The 15,972-nt window shown below is 45.9% G+C and overlaps 1 protein-coding gene across 1 annotated transcript in view; it reads left to right on the top strand.

Moving 5' to 3' along the window:
- Window positions 1-498: 498 nt before the first annotated feature.
- Window positions 499-15,972, top strand: part of KHDRBS3 (KH RNA binding domain containing, signal transduction associated 3) — a 172,107-nt gene continuing 156,633 nt past the window's right edge. The window contains exon 1 of the mRNA XM_028105648.2: window positions 499-656. Coding sequence (XP_027961449.1) covers window positions 569-656 — 88 coding nt within the window. The 5' untranslated portion in view covers window positions 499-568. The remainder of the gene's footprint in view (window positions 657-15,972) is intronic.

Raw genomic sequence — 15,972 nt, 5'->3', positions numbered from 1 at the left:
GGGCGGCGGGGGCGGGGGCGGGGGCGGGGCGGGGGGGCGCGGGGCCGGGGGGGGGCGCGGGAGCGGCGCGCAGGCGCAGGCGCGGCGGGCGGGGCGGCGGGCCGGGTGCTCGGCGCGGCCGCTCGGAGAGCGCTGGGCGGCGCTCGGCGTGCGGGTCGCGGCTGAGCTGGGCGCCGGCGCCGGCTGGCGGGGCTCGCCCGGGACTACCCCAGGCTCGCCGAGCTCGCCGAGCTCGCCGCCGGCCGGGCCCGAGGGCCCGCCTGACCGCACCGGCCCGCGCCCGCTCCTGTCCGACCGGCTGTGGGGCTGCGGGGGCCGCGTCCCGGAGGCAGCGGCCGCCAGCGCGGGGCACTCAGCGGCCACCCCCGGGGACCGGGGCTGCGCGGCCGGCGCCCGCCCCGTGCCGCCGCCGCCGCCGGGCCGACCGCCCGGCTTGGCTCTGCCGCGCCCCGGCCGCGGCGCCTGGCCCGGGTTGCGCGCCGCTGGGGCGCGGGCGGGGTCGGGGCTTGTGGGGCTGCCGCTGCTCGCCTGCCGCGCGTCGGCGTCCCGGGCCCGGCGGCCGGCGAGCATGGAGGAGAAGTACCTGCCGGAGCTGATGGCGGAGAAGGACTCCCTGGACCCCTCCTTCACGCACGCTCTGCGGCTGGTGAACCAAGGTGAGAGCGCTCGCCGGCCGGCCGTTAACTGTCGCCGGCGGCCGTTGGGACCGGGGGAGTGGCGGCCGGCGGCCTGGGGACAGGGGAGGGTCGGGAGCGGATAGAAATGCGGGGCGCTTGGGAGGCGGACCTGTGGGGTTGGCTGGAAATAGACATGGGGAGGCGGGCGGGGATCCAGGTAGCAATCTGGGGGCATTTGGGTGGGGACCTGGGAGAACGTGGGATACCGGGGCGGGGGAGGAGATATGCCTTTGGGAGGCTTGGCAGGGGGGGCAGAAGGCTGGATGTGACTTGAAGATCTTTGGGGACTCGAGGATACCCGAGGGAAACTTGTGGGTGGGGGACGGCGAACATCTGGGGGATATGGCGGGGCGGGGGTTGAATGATCTCATTGGAGGGGAGTTTGTGAGGGACTCAGGGATCCTAGTGTGTTTGGTTTGTTCAGGGAACTGGAGAAAGAGCTGGAGCAAAATGGAAGGATCTGAGGAGATGAAATACACACGAGGTGAAGGGAACAGGTGCTTGCATTGTTAGTAAAGTTTGAGGACCTTGGGGGAGGTTTGGGGTCAGACCCTGAGCATTTCAGAGGAGAGGGACCCGGCGGTCCTAGTGACAGAGCCCAGTTCCTCTTCTCTCCCTCTTGTTCTTCCATGCCAAGGCTCTAGCCACCCTTGTAGGGTGGTCTGCCCTCCCTGGGGGTGGGCAGCTCCAGCCAAGGCTTGCAAGCTGGCCCTTGGAGGGGTTGGTAGGGGAGAAGAGGCCCACGCAGTTGCGTCCTTCCTGGCTTGCCTGTCTTCTCTTTGGGAAGCTCTGGGTGGGTCACTCTCACTGGGGGCTGGCTAGGGGTTGGGAAGACTGGGCAAGGAGTCTTTGCTGCCTATGCCTTTCAGCACTGCTTCAGCCAGTTCAGGGTGTGAACAGTCCTGGGAAGTACAGGGCACAGGGATACAGGGACATATGGAGGCGTGCCTACCTAGGACCGTATTTCCTGGCGTCTTCTTCCTCCAGCTTCATGAGTAATCTGGGATGGACGGTAAATCAAGCCTGCATTCCCAGGAGCAGTCCTCAGTTCCTTCCGTATCTGTTAATCTGTGTTTCAGATAAAGATGGATTTGGGGGCCACTGGTCTGCTTTTTCCCTGGGTGATGGCAGAAGCATTATCTGGTCAGATCTGTTACCTTTTGCATGAATCAATCTGCAGTGACAGTTTGTGGTCCCCGAGTTAAATCGGGTCTGCTGATCTTAATGCTGGCCCTGGCTCCTTTATTGTTGGAAGTGAAAGATGAGGCAGACATATTCTATTTGTATATAGATGTCTATATTTTAAAATAGCAACCTCCAGCATTTGCCTATTTCAACCAGTTCTTCAGAGTAGGGTGTTGTCGACTGATGGTGGTAGTGGAGAGACTCACTATCTCCAAGAATTTAAGCATGAATGCTGTTTGAATGGTTGAATAGAAATCGGTTTACAGAGCTCTCCCATTTTAATTGCAAGCTTATTTTTATTTCTTTAATAAAGTGGGCTTGTGAAAAAGTGATGGGCTTACATTCTTAAATTAGAGAAAAAGAATTTTCAGCTTTATTCCCATGCTCTTCTGAACTGTTCTGCAGTTAGGCTTGTACTCCTTGCTCTTTATGATTTACATATATCTTTTGTTGCCTGCTGGGCTGTCATTTCTGTAAAAGAAATTTCTTTGTACATTGTGTGAGATCAGTGGCATTAGAAATATCCTAGATTGTGGAATCAAGTGCATTTTTTCTTTTAATAAAGAAGCTGACAAAGTTATGTTGTACTCAGTTAAGGAAACAGATTAACTAAAAGTGTAATGAGTTATCTTATTTTGAAAGTTAGATTTTTTTTCTCTGTGTCACGTTGTTATAGTACCGTGTTGCTAACACATTCAAAATTCTCTCGGTTTCTGTTTCTACTGGTGGCAATGGCCTCTAGTTACTTGAAACAGATATTGGACAATATTGCCATTTAGCATTTGTTTTTAGATGTTAAATCTGATTACCTTACTTTCCCATAAAAAGTGTAATTTGGGTAAGAAGTACATTTTTCACATTGAACAATTATGTGAAAGAAGGAAAGGGTGCTACTGAGGTGCTCTTATTACTGTTAATTTAGATTACTTCAGACAGACATGTTTCCCCTTAAGTCATAAGGTGATATCCAGAAAGCAAAGCCCTATCATTTAAAATATTAATCATGCTCATTTATGTAACTCCAGAATTACCAGTGGATTTCTAAAATAGTATCTTAAATCTGAATTTGAATGGTTATTAGAAAACTTTGATTTTGAATCTGACAAGTGTCTTGTTATTGGCTACAGAAAAGTATTTTTATTCTTACTTAGCTACATTTTTGACTCTTTGCCTCGAAAAAAACTATTTTTTTCGGAGTTTATTCTGAATTTCAATACTGGCGTTAGTGTTCCGACAGTAACTTGTGCAGTGACAATGGTCAGCAGTGAACGCGATACCTCATGTTTGTGTGGAGTGTGTTCAAGTTTCCAAGGCTCTTAACGGTACGTGATGTCCAGTTCTTGCACTCTTGTGAGGTTGACACTGATGTCTCCATTTTTCTGGGGAGGCAGCTGAGGAACCCAGCTATGCGAGCTTGTGGGCAACTGAGATTTAATTTGAAGTCAGGTCTTCTGTCTCCGAAAGCCATTATTCTTGCCACTTATGCCTTCCCGCAAAGATGGAATAAAATACTTTGCACATGCTAATTTGAAACCCTTCAGAAATCAGTATCATTAATATGCTTGTTTCTGGTTGACTTATCTTGATTTTCTAAAAAAGTGTCTTTCTATTCTTATCTAGTGGTCTTTTTGAAGAAACAAACATTGGTAGATTTATCCTACAGGATTTTAATGCTCCGGCTAAGAGGCACTTTTGAATTAAAGCCCTCCTGTGACCAGTTTATTACTTTCATAATCAACACATTATGATAATGAAACAGTTTATAAATGAGGTGTTGCCGTTTTTTAAAAATTCTGTAGTCGTCCACATTGATCAGCCTCCTAGCTGAATTATTTTTTTTCTAATAATCTTTGGTAAGAACTTGAGCTGGGATGACATAAGATATATGCTCCTGTGCTAATACAGTTCGGCTTTTATACTTTTCCGAGGCTTGTGTTTCATGATGGGCATTAGTTGCTGACTTTTTATTTTCTCAGGCTAACTGGCTCCCCTCCCCCCTAAATACTGAGTACTTTTGTTTCTCTACCAAATGTAACAGTTAATGTTTACTTAATGTTCAACCTGAATCAAAGAAAATAGGCTTTGGTATCACCCCCTTCCCTCACTTCCATGCCTATAGAGAATTGACATTGCTGTTTCTTGCCAAGGAGGTTTAATTGGAGATGAAAGTAGCGTCCCATGTTTTGTATTGTATTTGCTAGTAGGGGATGCGCTGACTCTTATGAAAAACATCTTTAGAAATGTCTTATGCATTATATTTAACCCAGCTCTCTGGTACTGCTTTGGATGGTTTTCAATCCAAGCCAAGTAACCATTAAATAAGATTATATAACCCTGTATTTTTAATTATCTGATATAATATATGGATTGGTGGCTGGTTCACTGCCAAGTTATATTTAGTGGTTGGTTACAAGAGGAAGTGGAGCAAAGGATTCAAGATTAAGGTGGTCTTTTTGTGTCCAGGTTGATAAAGTTCTCTGATGGTATTTCAAAATAATAATTTCTCATCTTACATCAATTTCTCTAATATCAGTACTCTTAGCATTACTTAGGATATATGTGAGGGGTAAAAATGTGTAAAGGGAGGATCATTACTTAGCCCGATGTGCCGTGTCTCTTTTTCAACAAAACCTGACGGCTTAATGTTTGATTTTTGGTGACCCCCTTTTGGAAAATGTTTGTGATTTGCTTGACTGTTGTCAGACATGTGGAGTAAGAGAGATGAATGAGAATGGAAATTACAGAATTATATTTAGATGTAGAGTGTGATTCTCTGTTTCATCCAAAGGAGGCTGTGGTTTTTTAGTTTTCAATTGTTTTTCTTAGGGTTTTCCGAATGTTTGATTGTTTTTTGTAAGAAAATGGTTGGGATGCCATTTCTGAGTTTCCTGTAGCGTGCTGTGATTCCAGGTGATCCAGTGATTGTGAGTCACAATGTTTTGGTATCTGGTCATTACTGACATGTTGCTTGAGAAGCTGCCGTGCCAGGCCCTGGGGCTGAGTCCTGGAGGTGGCCAGGGAAGAATGCAGACTCCACTCCTGAGAAATGAGTGTTCTCACATGTGTGAATTTGAGAGTGAGTGTCAAGCTTGTAGATGCCCTTTTTGTTCCTAAGGAAGGTCCTCACCTATCCTTCAACTGTCCTTTTGAAGTGCTGAGTGACTAGATGGTTTAACTTGGTCAGCCTAGGGACATTTTTGAGGTTCTTCTCTGTGCCGAGTCATGTCTGTAATCTGAATACTATAACAGCCCAGAAATGTAGAGCTTATTAGCCCAATTTTTCAGTTGTAGAAACTGAGACTCCAACAACTAAAGTGACTTACCCAAGGTGATTTACTTGCAAAATGTCCCAGTGAGGGTGCAAGCTTTGTTCTTCTTTCCTGAACCACACTGGCCTGCAGAGGGAGAAGGTCCAGCTGGGCGGGCAGTTCATGGCTGGGCTGGGCTTGAAAGACAAGTTATATGGCATCCCTTTTTATACCTCACCCTTGGAATTTCTGCTCTAAGGGATCTCCTGTGATCACTTCCTTATCCCCAAATGGATTTAGATGGCCCATTTCTTTCCCAAAGCGGCCGGTGCTTACCTCTCCGATGGTGTGGTTGTCCTTACACTACGTTATTTGGACCTCTGTCTTCCATGGGAGAATGTCAGTTTCTGGGCGGCCGGCCTGGGCTTCCATGGCTTGGTCTTGAGCACCTCGTGGAGCTCTTGCAGCCTTCCACTCCTATCTTCATTTCAGTGTTGTGTTGTAATTTTCATGGAGGTGGAAGACTCAGAGTGTTGTCACTGTAGGGCAGCTGATGGGGGCACAGGCACAAATGAGAGGCTCTGAGTGAGATGCAGCGTGAGACCAGCAGCAGAAGGCCCTCATGCTCTTTGCATGTGGTAGGACTGCAGGGCTCTTCTCCAGGAGACAACGAGATGTTAGCAGATCTGCTTTGCATCAGATGTTTATTTACTTTTCTTCTTCTTAAGGAACTTATTAAGCCAGTATGCGCCAATACAATTAGCTCTCCTTCCCTAGATTCCTGATGACAGACTAAAACCAGAAATTTGAAGCCCTTGTTACATGGCAAATAAGCCTTACCTGAAGGAGTTAATCCGCTATCTCAGATGGCAAACAGACACCCCAAACCAGAGAAGCAACTGGGCTTGCAGACTGAATGCTTGCAGCGGCTTTGAGAGCACAAGACCCTTTTGCTTGTTATCATCATTCCCACTGAGTGAAGATGGAATGGTTTATATTTTTTACCAAAAAATAGAAGCTTTCCTTAGCATTGGGGATAATGATTATGATAAAAGCTGCCAAATTGAGGGCTTCTTTGTGCCAGGTGCTTCCTATGCATTATCTCTAATCCTCACAAACATCTTGCAAGATAGGTGGTTTTATCCCCTGCCTGCCTCTTTTGTTTTTTTCAAATGACTCATCTGAGTTTCAAAATGTAAAGCAACTTGCCCAGTCAAGGTGCACAACTTTAAATAGTCACGCTGAAATTTTGAGTATGCAGTGTTTTGATAGGTTACTTTAAGAAAACAGATACAAGGACAGAAGTTGAGATTGTTTTTAAATGAAATTCTTATTATAGTAGAAGCCAGTTAGGAATTTCCACTGGTGATGATGAATTTTTAAAAGAGGTCTGCCTAAAATGTGTTTTACCAAAAAGGCAAGTTCACTTTTTCCCTGTGTTCTCCAGTAGCACTTCCCAGTCTTAGGTAGGCATTCAAGGTAAGGATTTTTAATTATGTGTATTTCAATGGACAGGAAGAAAATAGGGAAACTTTGTGGAAAATCACGAAGACAAAGGCTCTGTGGTATCTTGAAGGAACCTCTCCGAGGCACAGAGCTCTTTATATTTTAATACTGTATTTATCACAGAAACAGTTGGTCAAAGGATGATATCAGGGATTTTTAGTCAGTTTATTGTATGTTTAGAAATTCTCCATTTTCTAAAAATAGGCTCAGAAAGTGGGGGGAAAAGAGTGCCAAGAACATAAAAGAACATATTCTCACAGACAATGGTTTTGGCTCTCCGATGGCAGTGGGCTGGGGGTGGGGAGGATGTTTGAATATCCTTGCCTTGCAATTGCTAATAGTAATAGTTACCATTTATCAAGAACTTTTCCTGGGTTAGATGGTTTATGTACATTATTGCACTTAATTTTTCTCACAGTGTTAAAAGAGTAAATCGTTTTACCTTATTTTTACACATGAGAAAAGTGAGGGCATGAAGATCAAATTATTTGACTAAGGTCAGAAAGCTAAGTGGTAAACCAGGTTTCAAATCCTTACCTGCCTACCTCCCAGACAATAGACAGTTCACCTGTGAGCACCAAGTACAGGTGGAAGCTTTCACCGTGGCTGGATTTTCATCTTTGACTTCCATGGGAAATTCTCTGCCACGCAGCTCTTCAAATTAATTGCTCGGCATGGGAGGGGTGATCTGTGAGAGGGCGGACTGCGTACTGTGCAGAGTGGCACACAGTGGGCTGACCAAAGGGGGCAGGAACTTTGTGACCAGTGGCAGCGTGGAACGTGTGGTGGATGGCATTTACATGGGGAATAGTGTTACTTAACAAGGGAAGAGCTGCTGCGGGAGGCGCCATGTGATGATGGGAGGTGAAGACTTTCTAGTTGGAGCCTAGCCAAGTTACTTATTTCTGGGAGCCTTGGTTTCCCATCTTTAAAATGGGAGTGCTTTTTTACCTCCTTTGCAGGGCTGTTGTTTCAGGCATGAGATGAGTACAGTGTCTAACACATGAAAGGTGCTTAGTAAACATTACCTGCTCTTTTTACATGATGACCTGAGACCGATGTGTGTGTTGGCATCACTTTCCAGACATAAAACGTATTAATAACTTAATCCCCTAGTTTCAGCTCTCAGGGTGATTTTTTGTTATTAGAATGAGTTTAGTTTTCCAGCGTAGGAAATACTGAAGAACAGACTCATTCTTGGGAAGCTTAGTGATACCCAGGGAAAGTTAGCAGCACTGGTTGATTGTCCCCATGCTGCTCGAGGTATAGTAGCCCCAGAAACTTCAGTTCTGCCCCTGGAGCTTCCATAAACAGCTTTGTGACTGCACCTCTTAAAACATAGCTGGACCCTCAGCAGCTCCTCTCCACAGGCACAAAATTTCTTGCTCTGAATTGGTAAGCTGTACATTGCCATCATTTTTTACATTTCCATAATTTTTCACCAATCAGCCCCTGCTGCTATTTTAAGGACTTTAAATGGTGCTCCTGGCGTCTCACTGATGTTGTTCGTTGGTATGATAAAGAGCATGAGCTGGATGTGAGAGCACCCTGTTTGATACACGTCTTACACCGGGCGTCACTGTTGGTCCGAGCTCCCCTGGAGATGAGAGCCGATGGGAGCAGGGGCGGTTTGCCGGCTCGGCCTTCTCCCTTGATCGGCACTTGGCACTTGTGCTCTGCTCCCGCTCCACTAGATGGCGCTGCGCACAGCTGGTTGCCCTCTCCGTCCGCCCCGCAGCTTCTGCGAGCTGTACTGGCTTGTCCACAGACCGGCGTTGCTTTTGATTTTCCTGTGTCTTTCACATTGCTGATTTTAAGAGGCATCCTCGGTAGCTCTCTTCAGTATTCGCAGAGAAGCATGACTTCCGTCCCGTAGGCACCGTCTGGAGTGCTTCAGGTGTCCCAGGCACTGCTCACACATGGCTGCCTTGATTCGGGGAGCCCCTGGGAGTTAGGTCTCTTCTCACCCTGCAGGTAGTCGGGGAGTTACAGGGGTAGCTAGCCTGTGCAAGGTCACGGTGGGGGGGCTTCCCGTCCCTAGAGAAAAAATGCCCCCAAAGCGTTTGAACTGAAAACTGTATTAAAGGTGCTAGGGTAGTCTGATGGATGGCTGCTGGCCACAAATTTGGTCGTTTTGTGGGGAAAAATTATAGTCCTGTTGTTTACATTGGAGCAGAGGAGTAAAAATCTTTGATTTGTACGAGGAAGCAAACAATAGTAACCAAAGCTTTGTCAGCTGCTGTAGAAGTTCCTGCTTCCTCCTGGGGTCAGGGGCTTGATCCATACCAGGGCCAAAACCTGGGAGAAATTTTGGACAAAGTCACGATTACATTTTTAGTAATTTTAGCAGAGCTGTATACTGGATAGAGTATATAAGCCTTGCAAAATGTATACTGAGCTTTCTTTCATTTTACTCGTTTATTCAGCTAATATTTGGGAAGTACCCGCACCACTTGGTGTAGCTGTGTGTTCTGGGCCAGTCATTTCTCGCTGTGTTTCCTTATCTGCACAAGGCGGTGATGCCTGCCTCCTGGCTCGTTGGGGTGGAACGGCAATGACAATGACGTTATTTAGTTTTACTTTAAGATTTTAACATACAGGACATATTTGTTACATCTAGTATGAGTTCACTACACATTTATGTATTTCTCTTCCTCACATGGTATCTTTTGTATCTGAATTTCCTACCTCAGCTCTTGCTTATCTCCCAGTGAGGAGATGATCCGCCGGCAGTTTTCTTAGGGCTGGCTTTCTCCTCCCCCCTTGTGCCACCTCTGCTCCTTGCTCTGAGTTTGGGTATGCTCACAAACATGAGCAGAGCAAAGTACTTAGAGAAATCCTGCTCACCTTTTGTTTGCCTCACAAGTGCAAGCCGCTGCTAACTTACTGGGATGAGGAGCATGCTGTTTGGTAGGAAGGACAGGTGAGGAACGGTTTTCAGACAGGTTGGAGTTCTGTCTCAACTCTGCCACTTCGTGTAGTGGTGACCTTGGGTACGCGATCCCTGCTCAGCCTCAGTTTCCATGACTGTAAAATGGTCATTAAAAAAAAAAAAAAAGTGAAGCCGGTTGGAGTCTTTGAGCAGTTTACACGCGCCGCGTGGGGAGCAGTGTAGTGTCATGTGGGATGTGTAGTAAGTGCAGTGTAGGTGACTGCTGCCGCCTTCATCGTCATCATCATCATTTCACATTTTTTATCCAGCAATCTGTAATCCAGGGAGGGAGATAAACATGTAGAGGGACCGATTCTGAGAGTGAGTTAGCACTGCGGTGGGAGGAGGGGGGGTTTCTGGGGTTCAGAGAATGACTGGCCAATCGGGGCTTGGAGGAGTGCTCTTCCGAAAGGACTCCTCTGGACGCAGCACCCCCCACAGGCGGGAAGAGCACTTGCGCACCTTTCCTGTCTCCCAGCTGATTACTGACTCCAGTCCGCCCTGGGTTCGCATCACGCGCTCGGACCCCTCCTCTCCTCCTCGCCCTGCGCCTTGTGGTTCTGTGCGTCTCTCTCCTCTTTCTTTCCCCCTCCCATTGTTAACACCTTTAGTTCTCATTCTTGACATTAACAGCTTTTATTTGGAAACAGTTTTAAAACAAAAGAGTTGAAAGAGTAGTGCTGAGACCCGACAGGCCTATTTGTCTGGATTCACCAATTGTGAACATTTTCCCATCCCACGCTGGCTTTACCATCCTGTCCGGGTACTTACGTCCGTTCCCGACACCCTAGAGGGGGAGGTGCCTGTGTCACCTCCCCGGACCCCGATGAACGTAAGTACCTTGGTGTGTGTTTTCTAAGATTAAGGGCCTCCTCTTAGGTAACTGCAGTCATAGAGAACAGGGGTCAGATTTAGGAAGTTAATCACTGCTTCGTAGGACGGTCTCCTCTCCTGTCCACGTGCCGATCTTGCTCTTTGCTCCCGTTTGTCTTTTAGAGGATGCAGTTGAGGATACACGCAGTGCCTTCGGCTGTCAGGCATCTTTAGTCTCTTGGTTTGGAAGAGCTCCTCTGTCTTCCTTTACCGTTCATGACGTGCATTTTTGATCACTACACACACCAGTTTTTTTTGGTAGAATGTCCCTCAGTTCAGGTTTTCTGTTTCCTTAATATTGGATTCACGTGTGTACACTTTTGGCGGACATTCACGGAGGTGTGGTGTGTCCTCCTCAGTACTCAGATGAGGAGGCGCACGGTGTCACTGTCACTCTGTCCCGTTACCTGTGAGGTTACATTTGGTTACTTGGTGAAGGGGCTGCCAGTTGCCTCCGCTGGGAAGATACTGTTTTCCTTGTGTAAGTCATTTGTACTTTGCGGGAGCTACTTTGAGACTTTGTCAGTATTCTGTTCCTCATTATAAACTCTTCCTCACAGATTTTAGTATCCACCAGTGTTTCTTAGCCGCAGTATTACTGTGCTGGCTGTGAAATGGTGATCTTGTTCACTCACTCTTTCTACATTGATTGCCTGACGTTCTGCTGGAGGGGACATGTCCATTGTTTCTGTCTGTCCTTCCTCCTCTCTCTCCCCTCCCTCCAGCGGTCATCTGTCCATATAAGTTCTTGATTCAACTGGTTATAATCCTTTACTGTTGCAGTATAAATTTCTGTTAAATTGCCCCAGATTTGGCCATTGGGGAGCCCTTTATCTGGCTCCTGGGTCCTATTGACAGGAGCGTCCCGTACGTCTTTTGAGTGTTTTTTTACTTCCTCACAGCATTTTGTTCCAGGCACATCTTGTCGTTGCTGTGGCTCTAAAATCAGCCATTTCTTCCAAGGAGCCTGGTTTCTCGTAGTGTGGGACGGTCGTTCAGCATCAGGATCTGGGCTGCCAGGGTGTCATTGCTTCTGGGCCCTTCTGGAAAGTAGGAGGTGGCTGTGTGTCTGCAGGGGGATCGTCTTCACGGGAAGCTGCGTGTAGGCCTGAAGATTTCCTGTAGGAGGCCAGGAGGGGATATTTTGTAGGCTGTACATTCTGCTCAACTCACTGTTGTAGCAGAAAAGCAGCCAGAGATGTATGGAAACGGATGTGTATGATTGTGTCCTGACAACACTTAGAGAAACGGGCACTGTGCCGTAGTCTGCCCACCCTTCCCTGCTCTCAGCTACTAGGGAGCAGGGACCAGGCCTCACCTCTCTTTTCCGATGCCATCCACACTGAGGGCACAGTCAGAGTTGTGCCCTCTGGATGAGGGAATTCATGATTCATTAATTGTTGTTTCTGTTGCAGACCACTCATTCCTCTCAGATGGATATTTTGGATATCAATTTCTTATGACACATTGGACATGTTGATTTGTTGGGGATTTAATTTGCAAGATGTGAGTCTTTTAAAAACATAGTATGCGCAATATGCAAAGTAATAAGAAAAAATAATTTCATAAAATTCCCGAGGGTGTTTGTCTCGCCATGATAAAATGATTATTTTTTCTTAATGAAGGCATATATCAAGACAGAGCCATGAGGTGTGGGCATTACACGTGGCCCCTGCTCTGGTCTAGCATAGCTCCTGTTCTGTGTAGTCTTCAGCTGAAAGGCAGAACTCGAGCACCAATTGCCAGTGTGAGAAATCTCAAAGTTATGCTCCTTTTATTGTCTCAGAATAGGTTTGTTTCTTCACAATTTTCTTTATGTAATGTATTGCTCTAATTTATTCAAAAGAGGACTTCATTATAGCAGTGACAAATGGGTTTTATCAGGGACTGAACCCATTCTCAGAGAAAAGTATGTCATTAGGCAGGACCACCTGTTGTTGATGCACACTGACAACGACCCAGGTAACATGGGACACCAAAAACACCCAAGCACCCGAGTACTGCAGATAGCAATAGCAGAAGCATGAAGATGCAAAATAAATTAATTTAAAGTGTCTCTGATGCCTCTGAAATAAATCAAACTTTTAGTTATTGCTTATGTTTTTTTTTTTTTTTAATTCCCCAAATTCAAAAGTCGATTGTCAGCGTGTTGGTGAGCAGTTGTTCTGTTGTCTGCAGGCTGTTGATCAGAAAAGCATGACGTTGCTCTCAGTCCTTTCTCAAGATGCCAGAAAGGTGGTTTTAAAGTTCTGTGTCCCAGAGCAGCTCATGGCTCTGTGGAGAGTCCTGGTCTGGAGGGAAAGGGGAAGCTGCACAAGCCTCCTACCCCCACCTGGCTTTTGACTCCCAGATCCTGAGATGCCTTACAAGATTTTGATTTGTTTAATGAGTTTTACTGCTTTTTACTGTCTTGTTGTTTTTAAGTACGGGAAGTCGTGAGGGAGTTCTGCCTCAGTGTCTATGTACTATCTCACGTACTCAGAGACACGCACAAAGAAAGCGCTGTCTGCACTTTGGATGCATTGCCCATCACGTAGGGTACCATCAATTCAGAACAGACTCCCCGCCCTGCATTTGTACTGTCTACAAGGACTTAGAAGAACACACACACACACAAAAGTCATGTGTCTTAACAGTCAATTGTGTTGTGTATTGTACATTCTTTTAGTTTCCTTTTGACTGTCAGGGTTTTGTTCATAAATGGTAAATTGGGGTGCTACTTTTGGTAATAATAAGCTCTGTGAGCCTCAGTTTCTCCATCTATAAAATGACCACCGGAGAATTGGTAAAGTGCCTGGCATCTTGTGGGCACCCATCCTCCAGCAGTGCACCTGTCCCCTCTTCATGGAGCCCCACACAGGCAGACTCGACACCCGTCGTGTGCTTCTTGAAGCATTCCTCTAGAAGGCGGCACCTGAGTTCTTAGCTCCCCAGTGTCTGCTCTGCCATGTGACTTCCAGGAAAGGAGTCACAGCAGAACATACTGTTTGGGCTTGGACAGTCAGCAGGACATGGCACAGGAACAGCCAAATCCACTAGTGAGACTTCAGACTTTTACTCTTTCTGGGAATCACTGTCCAACTTTCAGGGACACTTTGGGAGAGCCCTGGCAGGCTGTGTGTTTCTCCACTGCCTTCCCCCCTGGACTGGAGGGTGTTCACTTCTTTAGAAAGGATCATGCTCCTCAGCGGGGCTAAGTGCTGGGACATAGAGCTGGGTGGTACTTGGTTCCTGCTGAAGGCATTTTCAGCTCAGTGGGGAAGCAGCCAAGTTAAAGACATACATGTGATATTTTTATTCTCTTGTCTACTTGCCCTGGAGGTGTCACCTTCTAGTGCTTGGACCCACTGTGGTGGCCCAGGCGAGTCTATAGGACTGCAGTTCTTTCTCACTGGTGGTGATGTCACAATTTTGGCGGGCCAGCAAGGATCTTTGTATCCTCCAGAGATTTGGGTGTGTCAGTGACACTGTATTTTAGCTCCTTTACCACAGACCATACTAGGAATTAATGAAGCACCAGGTCCTAGTTAACAGTCTCAAGTTGTCACTTTCTACTCGAGTAACATTTCAAAACCCTTTTCCATAATAGTTTTGCCATCAGTTTGAAAAATATCAATAATAAACTTTTCTGAGTTCCTAGATTTGGGGTCCTTGTCTAGAGTGAGTATTGGCCTCCCCTGTTATTACATCTAAGTCAAAGAAGCAGTTTTCCTCTGATTAAACAAAAATCACAGCATGAAGAATAGGTTTCAAACCATAAACTTTGCCTCAAAACTTAACGTACAGTCTACCTGAAGCTAGGATGCCCAAGACAAATGTGTACCATGTCTTGCTTAGTTTTGAATAATAAAGACTTCTCTTGAGTTGGCTGCTTCTTTTAACACCAGGTACTTCTATGCAGTGGGTTATATCTTAATTATATTATTAACACCATTGTTCCAAAATGATAGTGAGTTCATCTATATTGTTTAATATCTTCAGTTCTTTATGACAAGGGCCAAGAATCAAGCACTGTTTAGGTCACTCATCAGTATAGTTCGGTAAGAAGTGATTTTCTTAAGAGATTTCATTTAAGGTGAGGTTCATCTGCCTAGAGAAAACAAAAATAATTTGCTTTTTCCTTTTTCAATTTTCAGATTCAGATGTTATTTGTGACTTATTTACAATAAAACCAAAAAACTCGATGGGAGAGTGTATCAGTGTTCTACAGCTGCTATAACAAATTGCCAGGAATTTGGTGGCTTTATTATCTTCCATTTCTGAGGGCAGGAGTCTGCATTGGTTCTCACTGGACTAAAGTCAGGCTGTCATCAGAGCTGCATCCCTTTCTGGAGACTCAAGGGGAGGAATCACTGCCTATCTCTTCCTGCTGCTGAAGGCTGCCCATGGCCCTGGGCCCCTGACCCCTTCCCCCATCTTCGAAGTCAGCCATGTCAGGATGGGTTCTTTCCACACTGCTGTCCCTGGAGGCCTCTCTCTCTCCTGCTTCTCTCATCGGTTTGTAAGATTCTTTGTAATTACCTTGGGTTTACCTGGATAATCCAGGATAATCTCCCCATTTTAAGACTAGCTGATTAACAACCTTAGTTATGTCTGCAACATGCAGTTTTCCTTCGCCATGAAACTTGACATTCACAGGTTCTGGAGATGAGGATGTGTGGTTGTCTTTGAGGGAGACATTGGTTTTTTCTAGCACAGACGAATTAAGGGAGGCTGCAGAACGCTGATGTTTACCAGTTACCAAGGACATCTTCAGCCTCGTTTTAGGGATTTTCATGTGTTAGGTATTATCTCTTAAATATACATCCGGGGTTCCGGAGATATTAAATAACTTGTTGGTGTCACATAATTGTTAATAATAATGAGCTATTATTTGTTGAGTTCTTGCTAGTGCCAGCAGATGTACAGATGGTATTTTTCTCAATTTTTAGTACAGGTTTCTGAGATAAAAGACGTAGATTCCACTTGATGGGGAGAAAACAGGCTTTTGTGGACGTTGTGCCTGGCCTCATGTCACATGGCCAGCTTGTAACTGGGTGCTTTGGATTTTTTCAATCTGCTTCCCTATTCCAGTGGATTAAGATGTAAGGGCCGTACGGAACTCATCATCATACTGACGTTGTTATCTGGATAATATTCAGAGTACCTGTCAAAGTATTTGTCAAAGATTGTTTGGTTCATGTGTCAGAATGACCACGTAGTTAATCGACTGACTTGACAGCTTCTCTTTCCTTCCCTCTCTCATTCTAATTCTTATCTGTCTGTAGACCATTTCAGTCTTAGCGAGTGTTTATTAAGCTCCTCCTCAGTCACTGCTTCCCATCTATTTTCCATATTGTTTCATGCATCACTTTATTTAATCTCTACAACAGCCTTATACAGATAGATATTAATGCCCCCATTTTATAACAAAACTGGGTCTGACAAAGGTGAAGGGCAAGATTAAAACCAAGCTGTTTCTACTCAAAAACTGTGCTCTTTTTTTGCTATGCTATAAAAGGTGTATCTTATTTACAGATTATTGCTTCAGTCCTACATATTCAGAAGCATG

The sequence above is a fragment of the Eumetopias jubatus genome, unplaced genomic scaffold (genome assembly GCF_037043125.1).
Source record: "Eumetopias jubatus isolate StellerSeaLion01/CBP00866 unplaced genomic scaffold, mEumJub1_p1.0 scaffold_4, whole genome shotgun sequence".
NCBI lineage: Eukaryota > Metazoa > Chordata > Mammalia > Carnivora > Otariidae > Eumetopias > Eumetopias jubatus.
Note: the sequence above shows the minus strand (reverse complement) of the source record. Positions and strands in the feature narration are given on the sequence as shown.